This window comes from Megascapheus bottae, chromosome 7, assembly GCF_031878675.1.
Source record: "Megascapheus bottae isolate mThoBot1 chromosome 7, mThoBot2.hap1, whole genome shotgun sequence".
NCBI lineage: Eukaryota > Metazoa > Chordata > Mammalia > Rodentia > Geomyidae > Megascapheus > Megascapheus bottae.
The window spans coordinates 41,767,514-41,781,198 of NC_143515.1; the positions used below are offsets into that span (position 1 = coordinate 41,767,514).

General features: G+C 37.3%; 1 protein-coding gene across 2 annotated transcripts in view; it reads left to right on the forward strand.

Annotated features, from left to right (window-relative positions):
* Usp34 (ubiquitin specific peptidase 34) overlaps positions 1-13,685 on the forward strand; it is a 206,822-nt gene that overhangs the window by 61,795 nt on the left and 131,342 nt on the right. For both annotated transcript variants that reach the window (XM_090336851.1, XM_090336852.1), the window contains exons 16-17: positions 9,663-9,877; positions 13,567-13,682. In XM_090336851.1, the coding sequence (XP_090192977.1) occupies positions 9,663-9,877; positions 13,567-13,682 (331 nt within the window). The remainder of the gene's footprint in view (positions 1-9,662; positions 9,878-13,566; positions 13,683-13,685) is intronic.

Here is a 13,685-nt window from a genome sequence, read left to right on the forward strand (position 1 = left end):
ACTCAAACCAGTAATATTGAAAAAGCCATTTCCATATAAACTAATTGTTTCTGTTTTCAACTTAGTGCCTGACACCACTCCTCAGGCTTTTTTGATCAAGATAAGCAACCTCATACAACTTTATTTCCAGTGTTTTTGTGGTTAATTGGAGATACCAGTTACAGGCATTTACCTGACTGGACTGGCTTTGATGATTCTTTGATTTCAGACTCTTGAGTAGTTAGAATTTTAGGTGTGAGGTAGCTGCACCTTGCCCAAACTAGTGGTTTTTGTTTATTTTCTTCCTTACTAAGACTTGAGTCTCAATATTCCCCATGTGTGTATATTTTGAGTCTGTATTCAGTGGCTCACAGCTGTAATCTTAGCTACTCAGGAAGTTAAGATCTTAGGATCACAATTTGAAGCCAGCTGCAAGCAGGAAAATTGGTGAGACTCTTATCTCCAATTAAGCACCCCCCCAAAAAAACCCAAACAAACAAAAAACCAGAAGTAGAACTGTGCTCAAGTAGTAAAACACTGGATTTGAAGGGGGCGGGGAAAGGAAATAAAAGCTTAGGGACAGTATCCAGGTCCTGAGTTCAAGCTCCAGAACTGGCAAGCCCCCCCCCCCCAAAAAAAATCCATGAACACCTCCTATTTTGTTAGATCAGTGACTTTTTGTATGTATAATTGCTATATATGCTTAGTGGATACTGTTCTTTTTAAGAATTTATTAACATTGATTTTTACAACGGGTTGTGGGTCTATAAAATACTTTCTCATACTATATCAGGCCTTCCTTAGGATAAGCACATGGAAGAAAAAAGAAGGATCCTCCCCTGGCTGGGATTTTTGAGATTACTAACAAATTCACCTCACAGTCCTTCAAAGATTTACATCTAAAAGTTTCAGTCACTTAAAAAGTACATAATTCCCCCAAAGTCTATGTACTTCTGTACATTTTTACAACAGCTTTGCATGTAATTACTATGGTTAATTTGGATATCAAGTTTACAGGTAGCAAAACTGGGTAATTATGTGGCTTCTGGAGATTTGTACATCAGAGTGTAAATCAGTTTTTACATTTGTGAGAGGAGTAAAGACACTTCAAAAGTATCGAATGATTAATGTGGTTTTTTTTTTATCCTATAAAGATTTGAAAATATATTTTTATATTAATTTACAGAACACCTAGACAATTAGGATATAACAAAATTACCATTTCTGCAAAGTTTTTGTTTTTTGTTTTTTAATCTTTTATTTCTAAAAATATGAAAACTTTAAAATGCTTAATTTGTAAGAAAAATAATTTATTAACATTGATTTTTTCACATCAAATTTCAAGTGATGTGTTTAACAAACAAGTATTCAAGAAGGGAATCTATATACAATCACAGGCTCTTAATTTTTAGAACATGATTAAAATTAGGCTAAGGGTTTGTATATCATAGATATGTATTAATCACTGTAATAAAAATTATGTCTATAGAGTCGTAAGTTTTTATGTCAGTGTAGTTGTGTTTATATTTCCAATACCATGTCCATAGCATTGGGTATGCAAATATTGAGTCCTCGCTCTTGCACTGTTTGGATCTAATAGCCACATATTAAGGATACCATGTGCCTTTTGTTCCTTTGGTCTTGACTTGTCTCACTCAACATGATTCGTTCTAGATTCATCCACTTCCCTGCAGATGCCGTTATTTTATCTTGTCTGCTGGCTATGCAGAATTCCGTTGCAAATATATGTGTGTGTGTGTGTGTGTGTATATATATATATATATATATATGTATCACATTTTCTGTATCCATTCATCTGCAGTAGGACATCTGGATTGTTTCCAATGCCTGGCTATTGTAAATAGTGCAGAGATGAACATTGTTGAGCAGGTGTCCTTATCATATCTTGGGTTATGATGTTCAGGGTAGATACCTAGAAGTGGTATGGCAGGATGGTAGGGAAGGTCAATTTTCAGTTCTTTAAGAAACCTTCACACTGCTTTCCAGAGTGGCTGAACTAGTTTACAATCCCACCAGCAGTGCAGTAGGGTTCCTTTTTCTCCACAACCCCACCAGCCTCTGTCATTGTCTTGAGTTCAAAACCTTGGCCATTCTTGTTGGGGTAAGGTGGTATCCTAGGGTTGCTTTTATTTGCATTTCCTTTATGACCATAGAAGATGAACATTTTCTCATATGCTGTTTTGACATTTTAATCTCTTCTTCTGATAAGTTTCTCTTTAGTTCCCTTGCCCATTTAGTAAATGGTTTGTTGGGTTTGTGGGGGGGATTAGTTTCTTGAGTTCCCTCTACATACTGGATATTAAGCATTTGTCAGATGTATTATTGGTAAATATCTTTTCCTAGTCAGTTAGCTGTCTTTCTACTTTTGTAGCTATGTTTTTTTTTTTTTTTTTTGCCAGTCCTGGGCTTGAGCTCAGGGCTTGACCACTGTCCTTGGACTTTCTCAAGGCTAGAGCTCTACCACTTGAGCCTCAGCACCACTTCCGGCTTTTTTTTTTTTTTCTATGTATGTGGTACTGAGGAATCGAACCGGGGTCTTCATGCATGCTAGGCAAGCACTTTAAACACTAGGCCAAACTCCCAGCCCGTGGCTATGTTTTTATCTTTTTATTTTTAGGTAGTCCCATTTGTCAAGTCTCTCTCCAATCTATTGTGACCCTGGGATTCTGTTCAGGAATCTTTTGCCTGTGCCTATGAGTTCCAGTGTCTCTCCTACTCTATCTTGTAGCAGTTTCACGGTTTCCAGTCTGACATTGAGGTCTTTGATCCACTTTGAGTTAATGCTTGTGCATCGCGAAAGACTAGGGTCAATTTTAGTTTTCTGCATGTGGCTGTCCAGTTTTGCCAGCACCAATAATTGAATAGACTGTGTTTGTTCCACTATATATCTTTGGCTCCTTTGTCAAGTACAAGTTGACAATAGGTATGTGGTTCTATTTCTGGATCTTCTATTCTGTTCCATTGATCTTATGGTCTGTTTTTGTGTAAATACCATGCTGTTTTTGTTATTATGGCTCTGTAGTAGAGTAGTTTGAAGTCTGGTATTGTAATACCACCTGCATTGCTCTTTTTACCTAGAATTGTTTTGGCTATACTAGGTCTTTTCTTGTTCCATATGAACCTTTGGATTGTATCTTCTATTTCATTAAAGAATGTCTTTGGGATTTTGATGGGGATTGCGTTGAATTTGCATATCAATTTTGGCAGTATAGCCATTTTCACTATGTTGGTTCTCCCTAACCATGAGCATGGGATGTCTTTCCATTTCCTAGTGTCCTCTTGAATTTCTTTGGTTAGGCTTTTGTAGTTTTCATTAAATAATTCCTTTACATCTTTAAGTTAATTCCTAAGTATTTTTATTTTTGGGGGCTATTGTGAATGGGATCATTTTCTTGATTTGGCCTTCTGTTTGTGTGTTGTTGGTGTACAAGAAGGCTACTGACTTCTGAAGGTTAATTTTGTATCCTGTCACTTTGCTAAAGTGATTTATTAATTCTAGGAGTTTGGGAGTAGAGCTTATTGGGTCACTCAAATAGAGGATCGTGTCATATGCAAATAGGGATAGTTTAATTTCTTCGTTACCTATGTGGATCCCTTTGATGTCCTTTTCTTACCTTATTGCTCTGGCTAAGGGTTCCAGCAGTATATTGAAGAGAAGTGAAGAGAGTGGGCATCCTTGTCTAGTTCCTGATTTTAAGGTAAATGGTTCCAGTCTTTTTAGTACTTGCTGTAGGCTTAATTATTTTGGCTTTAATTATTTTAAGGAATGTACCTCTTATTCCTATTTTTCCTAGTGCTTTCAACATGAATGGATGTTGTATTTTTGTCAAATGCCTTCTTCGCGTCCAGAGAAATTACATATTATTCTTTTTTTTTTTTTTTTTGCCAGTCCTGGGCTTGAGCTCAGGGCCTGAGTACTGTCCTTGGACTTTCTCAAGGCTAAAAGCTCTACCACTTGAGCCTCAGCACCACAAGGTTAGAAGCTCTACCACTTGAGCCTCAGCACCACTCCGACTTTTTTGTATGCATGTGGTACTGAAGAATTGAACCCAGGCCTTTGTGCATGCTAGGCAAGAACTCTACCACTAGGCCAAACTCCCGGCCTATCATATGATTCTTATCCTTAGCTCTATGGATGTAATGTATTACATTGATTGATTTGCGAATGTTAAACCAGCCTTGCATCTGTGGGATGAAGCCTACCTGATCGTAGTGTACAAGTTTTTAAATTTGTTTCTGGATTCTGTTGGCTTGTATTTTATTGAAGAGTTTTGCATCTGTGTTCATTAGAGAGATAGGTCTGTAGTTTTCTTTTTTTTGTTGGGTTTTTCCCTGGTTTGGGGATGAGAGTAATATTAGCTTCATAAAATGAGTTTGGTATTGCTCCTTCTGTTTCTATTTCTCGGAAGAGTTTCAAGAGTATAGGTGTTACTTCATCTTTAAACGTCTTGTAGAATTCCGCAGTGAAACCATCTGGACCTAGGCTCTTTTTGGTTGGCATTTCCCTGATTACTTCCACAATTTCATTGTATGAAATTGGATTGTTCAATTTGTTTGCCTCTTCATTGTTCATTGTGGGCAGCCTATATTTATTTAAGAAATTATCCATTTCTACTAGTTTTTCTTGTTTCTTTGCATATGGGCCTTGGTAGTTCTTATTCATAATGGACTGAATTTCTTGGATATTGGTTGTGATTGTTCCTGTGGGGTCTCTAATCTTGTTTATTTGAGTCTCCCCTCTCCTTTTTTGATTAATCTTGCCAGGGGTCAGTCTATTTTGTTGACTCTTTCAAAGAACCAACTTTTTTGATTTATTAATTTTGTGTATAGTGGGTCTTATTTCAATCTCTGATATTTCTGATTTTATTTTTGTTACTTCTCTTCCTTCTAGTTGTGTTAGAATTAACTTTTTCTTGCTCCTCTAGGTGTTTCAATTTTTTTTTAGGTTATTTAAATGCTCTTCTTCTGTCTTTTAATATGCGCTGCTAGTGCAATAAATTTGTCCCTTAGAACTGCCTTTGCTGTGTCCCATAAGTTCCTTTGTGAAGTCTCTTGATTGTCATTATATTCAAAAAAGTTTTGAACTTCTTTGATCTGATCTGTCACCCAGGAGTTATTCAGAAGTGTGTTGTTCAGCTTCCAAGTGTTTGAATGCTTTTTGAGTTTTACTGCATTGTTCAGAACTAGTCTGATTCCATTGTGATCAGATAAAATGCATGGGATTATATCAGTCCTCTTGTATCTGCCTAAGTTTTCTGTATGAACTATTATGTGATCTATTTTGGAGTGTGTTTCATGTGCTGCTGAGAAAAATGTATAGTTTCGCCGTTGGGTGGAAGACTCTGTGTATATCTGTTAAGCCCAGCTGGGCTATGGTGTCATTTAAGTCCATGGTGTCTTTGCCTAACTTTTGTTGAGTTGACCTGTCATTTGGTTAGAATGGCATGTTGAAGTCTCCCACTATGATTGTGTTTGAGTCTATCTTATTCTGTAATTCTAAGAGAGTTTGCTTGACGAATTTGGGTGCTCTGTGTTGGGGGAGTAAATGTTTACAACTGTAATATTGTGGGTATGGATTGTGTTTGGGTGCTCTGTGTTGGGGGAGTAAATGTTTACAACTGTAATATTGTGGGTATGGATTGTGCCCTTTACTAATATGTAGTGGCCACCTTTACCCTTATGTACTGATTTTACTGAGAAGTTAATTTTGTCAGAGATTAAGACTGCAACTCCTGCTTTTTTGCATGGTGCATTGGAGTGGAAAATTCGTTTCCCTCCTTTCACCTGGAGCTTGTTTCTGTCTTTGGCAGTGAGGTGGGTCTCTTGGAGGCAACATATGATGGATCTTGTGTCTTAATCCAGTCTGCTGCTCTGTGTCTTTTGATTGGATTGTTCAGACCGTTCACATTTAGGAAAATTATGGAAAAGTGATCAGTGTCCTTTGTCATTATTTAATTTTACTTCTGAGTTTCTTCCTCTCTTTTTTTTCCCCTTTTGTGTTTAATGATTTATAGGTAATAGCTTCTGGATGGGGGTTCTAACTGTTCTGCAGTTTGTTCTTGATTATTTAATATTTTTTTGTAATGCTGGTTTGGTGTGCATGTATTCATATAGCTTCTCTTTGGAGTGAAATATTCTTATTTCACCCTCAAATGTAAAAGCTAATTTTGCTGGATAAATCAGTCTGGGTTGGCAGTTGTTCTTCAGGGTTTGAATGATGTTTTTCCAAGCTTTTCTTGCATTTAGGGTTTGCGTGGAGAGGTCTGCAGTTATTCTAATTTTTTTCCCATTGTAGTATAGCTCTTTCTTTGCTTTTGCAGCATTTAAGATCAGCTCCTTGGTATTCGGGTCTAGTGTTTTTACTATGATGTGTCTAGATGAGTTCCTTCTAGGATCTTGCCTATTTGGAGTCCTGAAAGCTTCAATAATGTAAATATTTTCCTTTTGAGGTTGGGGAACTTTTCAGCTATCATTTTGGTGAATAGGGTTGAATTCCTTTATCAAGGAACTCTGCCCCTTCATCTATCCCTATTAAACATAGATTAGATTTCTTGGCTGCATCTTCCAGGTCCTGGAGTTCTCTCTGGTGAATTCTGACTGATCTTCCGTTCCTGATGTCCTATTCTCCATCTTGGTCAATCTGCTGCTTAATGCCTCCATTTTTGTTTGAATTGTGGACACTGAGGTGATCATATCTGCTGAGAGGGTATTAATCTTTTCTTCCACTTCTCTTTTGAATTCGAGGAGCTCCTTGGTAATTTTCTGCTTTTGTTTTTGGAATTCTGCTTTAATTTCATCAGTCACATCCAAAATTATCTCCTTGAATCGAGTCATATTTCGTGTCTCTTCACAGTCTAGGTCTTTAACTCTTAATAATTTTCTGAAAGTATGTGTAAAACTACTTGTGGAAATGTCTAATCTTTGGTGACGAAAGGGAAATTTCATATCACCTAATTATCAGATAACTGTATTGGACAATGTACTTTGTTAACTTTTAATTTTGAGACCTACAAAATGAAAATAGTAGTACCTCTCATAGGTTTATTATGAGGATTTCATAGGCTGATGTAATTGTGGAAATAAATGCTCACTAAATGTTACTCCTGTTTCTTATTGTCATTAGAATTAAAATGAATGGATGGTGAAACATGAATGTCTGGTTTTATTAGAATGGATTTCACGAAAGTATAGTTTGCCACACCTTCAGAATTCCATTTAGTGGCTTCATGAAGAGCAAATCCACATGTATTCTTTTCTTTTTTTTTGAAAAATTAATTTTTATTTTTTATTATAGTGCTGGTTCTGAGGTTTGAATGCTGAGCTTGGATGTTGTCCCTAGACTTTCTTTTTGCTCAATGCTAGTACCTATTACTTGAGCCACAACTCCACTTCTAGCTTTTTAGTAGTTAATTGGAAATAAGAATCTCATAGACGTTTCTGCTGATCCTTAGATCTCAGCCTCCTGAGTTGCTTGAGTTAGACATAAGATAGCAACATCCAGTTTCCTCGTTACTTCAACTTCTCTCATATTGTAGGCAGTTTTTAAACCTTGACAGACTTGATATTTTGGGTCAGAAAATTTTTAATATTGAATCCACAGCAGTGAGACCGTTGCTTATGGACTGTATCATGCTTAAAAATACACTTAACTCTTACCAATCTTTAAATGATTGTAGCATTCCTTTGCTTATAACAACAGATATCCCTAATTTTTTTTTTTTTTTTTTTGCTATTTTCAATTTGGTGAGTTGGACTCTTGAGCTTGCTAAACAAGTACACTACCAATGGGGTGTATACTTAGCTCAAAAATTGTCTACAGACATTTTGGTTCCCAGTAGGGACAATTGGGAATCAACCCAGGTGGAGAATAGTTAGGTTAATGTCTGGTATCATAAATATTACATTCAAAATTGATCCTAGAATTCCTTAAAAATTCCAATTTTCACAAAGCAATTAATGTATTCAGTTCAGAACATTACTATAAGCCATCTAGTGTTGACACTCAAATTATAGTTAATTTTTAAAAAAATATATCATTAGATTTTATAGGTCTCTTTCATGAAACATAATGATTTAATTTTTTTGTGGTTCCTGAGGCTTGAATTTAACTTTGTCAAAGTTAAATTATAGGGTAATATCCTGAATGCCTTAATGTTGTAACCAATGTAACTAGGCTTGGGCGCTGTCCTGCCCTACCCTTGAGCCAAGCCCCTCTTCCCTTTTCTAGAGGTTAATTGGAATAAGAGTCTCGGGTCCTTTTGTGCTTGGTCTGGCTTTGAACCTAGATCCTCAGATCTCAGCCTCTTGAGTAGTTAGGAGTACAGGTATGAACCATTGCACCCGACATGACTTAATTTTTTGAAGCCTTTTTTTGTTTTCTGTGTATATTATTGCTGTGGGTCTAAATCAGCAGTAAATGTTAGTGCCTTTTGTCACTATATATTTTTTATAGAGGACCTAGTGCAGTGTGTTTTGGAAGTTTTACTATTTTAGTATACCTTTTCTTTGGACTATAGTGAGACTTAAAACTCTGGCCTGGGCACTGTCTCTGAGCTCTTCTCTTTAGCTCAAGACTACCGTCCTTGCCCCTTGGGCCATAGCTCCACTTCTGGTTTTCTGGTGGTTATTTAGAGATAAGAGTCTCCCAGACCGTGGACTTTATTGTCTGTCCTGGCTTTGAACCATAATCCTCAGATCTTGGCCTTCTAAGTAGTTAGGATTACAGATATGAACTACTGGCGCCTGGCTAGTATAACTTTCTTAAGTTAAAGAAAATTTATTGGGAGTTTCTGCACATGAAACACAAGGTTTAGTTTATGCTGATTTGCATCATATAACTTGTTGTACCTCCAAGTTAATATTAAAAGGACCTAAATTAGAATAGTTTATGTAATTGCAGAAAAATATTTGATTTTATAGTGTTGTGAATAAATGAGAGCAAACTAGTTTTTTTTTTTTTTGTTTTTTGTTTTTTTGCCAGTCCTGGGCTTAAGCTCAGGGCCTGAGCACTGTCCTTGAACTTTTTCAAGGCTAGAGCTCTACCACTTGAGCCTCAGCACCACTTCCAGCTTTTTTCTATGTATGTGGTACCAAGGAATCGAACCGGGGTCTTCATGCATGCTAGGCAAGCACTTTAACCACTAGGCCAAACTCCTGGCCCGAGAGCAAACTAGTTTTATATTATACTTTTGAGTTTATAGAATGAGATCTACCAATATATTGACCTCACCTAAAAGTTCTCTGTGAAGTGAGGCACTGGTGGCCACAGCGCCACTTCAGGTTTTCTAGTGATTAATCGGAGATAAGAGTCTCACAGACCTCAATGCCTGGGCTGGCTTTAAACCTTGATCCTCAGATCTCAGCCTCCTGAGTAGCTAGGATTACAGGTGTGATTAGCTAAGATTACAGGTGTGATCCACCGGCCAGGCTGATCTACATTTTTTCTGTTGCTTTCTGAGTAGCTGGGACATCAAGTATGTTCTATAGTATTTAGCCTTCTTTGTAGTTTTGTCAGGATTCCAGGTTCTAAGAAAACTTTTGATCCCTGTGCCTCTTCAAGAAATAGCATAGTTGTGTTTCTGATTTTGTTTTAATTTATGCCAAATACTTAACAAGAATTTATAAAGCCTATCCCTAAAGTTTGTGATTTCTTTGTGCTACAGGCATATGGTTGATGATATGTTAAGTGCAGATGATGTTAGTTGCAGTAGTTCGCAAGTCAGTGCAAAATCAGAAAAAAATATGGCTGATTTTGATGGTGAAGAATCTGGATGTGAAGAAGAATTAGTTCAAATTAATTCACATGCAGAACTAACATCTCATCTCCAACAGCATCTTCCCAATTTGGCATCTATTTACCATGAACATCTTAGTCAAGGTAAGATTTTACTATGAACGATTCCATTTTTTGAAAACATATAATGTGTTATGTTGTTTAAAAGAATTTACAGATTACAGATGTGAGCCACCATACTCTGCTTTTTTTTTTTTTTGAGAAGTGTAAAAATACAAAAACATTGGAGAGTTGTCTTAACCAGGTTTCTTTTTGTGTATTTGCTTTTTGTTTTAACTTTTTTCAATGCTGTTAATTTGCCCATTTCTTTTTATTTTTTTTTATTTTTATTTTTTTGCCAGTCCTGGGCTTGAGCTCAGGGCCTGAGCACTGTCCTTGGACTTTCTCAAGGCTAGAGCTCTACCACTTGAGCCTCAGCACCATTTCCGGCTTTTTTCTATGTATGTGGTACCGAGGAATCGAACCCGGGTCTTCATGCATGCTAGGCAAGCACTTTAACCACTAGGCCAAACTCCCGGCCCCCAATAATTTGTCCATTTCTTAGAAAATTAAATATATACCTATCATGTGACTGGTAATTCCTGTTATTGATTTTTTTAGGGGTGGGGGAAGCTGGGTGTTAGGGTTTGAACTTGGCCTGGGTACTGTCCCTGAGCTCAAGGCTAATGCTCTACCCCTGGGCTTGGGTGTGATCCCTGAGCTTTTCAGCTTTAGGCTACCACCCTACCCTGGAGCCAAGCCCCATTTCCCATTTTCTAGAGGTTAATTGGAGATAATCTCAGATCCTTTTGTTCCTGGCCTGGCTTTGAACTTGGATCCTCAGATGTCAGCCTCCTGAGTAATAGGATTACTGTCTTGAGCTACTGCGCCCAGGTTCTGCTATAGATTTTTATTGAAAATGAAAATACATTTGCATCATTTGTATATTAATGTCCATGATTTATTCATAAGAGCCTATCAGGAAATAATTGGTTTATTGCAAAAGGAGAAGGAAAATTACCCTCTGAGGAATATAAAAAAAATTATGAGGTAAAGTTAGAAGCAATAGAGTAGTAGTGTATATGTCAATCAGAAATAATTTGTTAGGTTAAAAAAGTGCCCAGTTACTGCTGAGTTAATTTACAAACTGTGAAAGGTTACAAAGGAACTTTGTAAATTATGGAGACATATTGTACTTTAATATAATATTAAAAGATAAAAATACCCAACCCCCCCCCACACACATGCACACAAAGAAAGACAAGCCATGACTGGGAGAAATGTTTAATAATTATGTATCTAAAAGATCATCTGTTGAATATATGAGCTTATATAACTCAGTGGTAACACAACCTATTTTAAAAGTGCAAAAGGGATTTTTCATCAAAGAAGGTATAGGAATGGTTAATAAGCACATTAATGGCATCATATGTCATTAGGGAAATACAAACTAACCTTTTTATTTATTTTTTGCCAGTCTTGGGCACTGTTTTGGACTTTCTCAAGGCCAGACCTCTATCTACCACTTGAGCCTCAGCACCACTTCCTGCTTTTTTCTATGTATGTGGTGCCGAGGAATCGAACCTGGCAAGCACTCTACCACTAGGCCAAACTCCCAGCCTAACCTTTTTATTTTCAATTTTTTTTTTCCAGTTGTGGGGCTTGAACTCGGAGCCTGAGCACTGTCCTTGGACTTCTCTCAAGGCTAGAGCTCTACCACTTGGGCCACAGCATCACTTCAGCTTTTTTCTATGTATATGGTACCAAGGAATCAAACCCTGGTCTTTGTGCAACACTCTACCACTAAGCCAAACTCCCAGCCCTAATTTATTTATTTTTGGCCAGTCTTAGCGTTTGAACAACTGAGAGCCTGTGTTCTGTTGTTGACCTTCTTTCACTCAATGTTACCTCTCTCCCACTTGAGTCACAGCTCCATTTCCACCTTTTATGGTATTATTGAAAATCAAAGTCTTGTAGACTTTCTTGTCAGAGCTGACTTGGAATCATAATCTATATCTTAGCATCCAGAGTAGCTGCAATTATAGTTATAAGCCACTGGAACCTATCTAAATATGACCCTTTTCTAAAAAACAAACAAAAAACTAAAAGCTGTGTTTGGAATGCAGCTTAGTGGTAGAATGCTTGCCTTGTATGCATGAGGCCCTGGGTTCAGTTCCTCATACCACATGAACAGAAAAAGCCAGGAGAGGCTCTGTGGCTCGGAAGTGATAGAGTGCTAGCTTTGAGCAAAAGAAGCTCAGAGACAGTGACCAGGCCCTGAGGTCAAGCCCCAGGTGTGACAAGGAAAAAAAAAAAGCAACAAGAAAAACCTAGTGCTGGTACTGGGCGTCAGGGCTTCATACTCTAACTTGGCCTTTTCACTCAAGGTTGGAGCTGTATCACCTGACTTCTGGCTTTTTGTTGGAGTCTCATGGAGTTTTTTTTGTTTGAGCTGGCTTGAAACCATGATTCTTAGATTGGGCATTCAATAGAACTAGGGAACATTTTGGATGGGTTAAAAATGTTTAGAAGCAGGGCCGGGAGTTTGGCCTAGTGGTAGAGTGCTTGCCTAGCATGCATGAAGACCTGGATTTGATCCCTCGGTACCCCACATACATAGCAAAAAGCTGGAAGTGGTAGAGCTCTAGCCTTGAGAAAGTCCAAGGACATGCCCAAGTCCTGAGCCCAAGCCCAGGACTGGCAAAAAAAAAGTTTAGAAGCTGAGTGCTGATGGCTCATGCCTATAATCCTTGCTACTTGGATAATTATATCTAAGGATGGATGTTTGAAGCTAGCTTAGGCAAGAAAGTCCATGAGACTATTTTCTCCAGTTCACTACCAAAAAGGTTGGAAGTGGTGTTTTTGGCTCAAGTGGTAGAGAGGTAGTTTTCAGCCAAAAAGCTCAGAGACATTACTCAAACCCCACCTAAGTCAAGCCCCAAGACTAGTGCATATGTATACAGGCAAATATGCATGCATGCACACACAGACACACACAAAATGCTTAGAATCTGGACTAGTCACATTTTGGATGCCATATAGACAAGTTTAATGAAACCATCAAAATAATAATTGGATTTCATAGGAAAGCTGTTTAAAAACAAAAATTATTTCTGATTCTTTTAAAAAATAATATAAAAACCAGGTACTTAAATATCTGATTTATTATACTAGAACCATTTAATTTGAATATTTGGTATAGGTAAATCATCGTTTGTTTCATGTTACTCTAAGGGTAATGAAAGATCAGAGAGAAAAAAATATCCAGGAGAATATAAATTGGTGAAGGAATTATTTCTAGAAAGTTGCCTTCTTTATGCTTGAGTTGAGTATCCAGCATTTACATGTAGTTCTCTTAATAAGTAAAAAACATATTTACAAATGATTAAAAAATTTAAAGTGTAAAATTTTTTATTTTTTTATTTTTTTATTTTTTTGCCAGTACTGGGCTTGAGCTCAGGGCCTGAGCACTGTCCTTGGACTTTCTCAAGGCTAGAGCTCTACCACTTGAGCCTCAGCACCACTTCCGGCTTTTTTCTATGTATGTGGTACCAAGGAATCGAACCCGGGTCTTCATGCATGCTAGGCAAGCACTTTAACCACTAGGCCAAACTCCCGGCCCCTAAAGTGTAAGATTTTTTAGTTAAAGTAATTGCTATAATGTTATAATTTTGTGGTCTAAGAGCAGCTTTATTCTTAAACTTCCCTTTTGATTTGTTAACTTTATTAGTGCTCTAATTGTAGCTTTCATTCAGCTGTATTCCTCTATAGTGTACTCTGTTTTGCCCCTTCAGGACCTGCTGTACATAAACATCAATTTAACAGTAATGCTGTGACAGACATTAATTTGGATAATGTTTGCAAGAAAGGAAACACTTTGTTGTGGGATATAGTACAAGATGATGATGCAGTA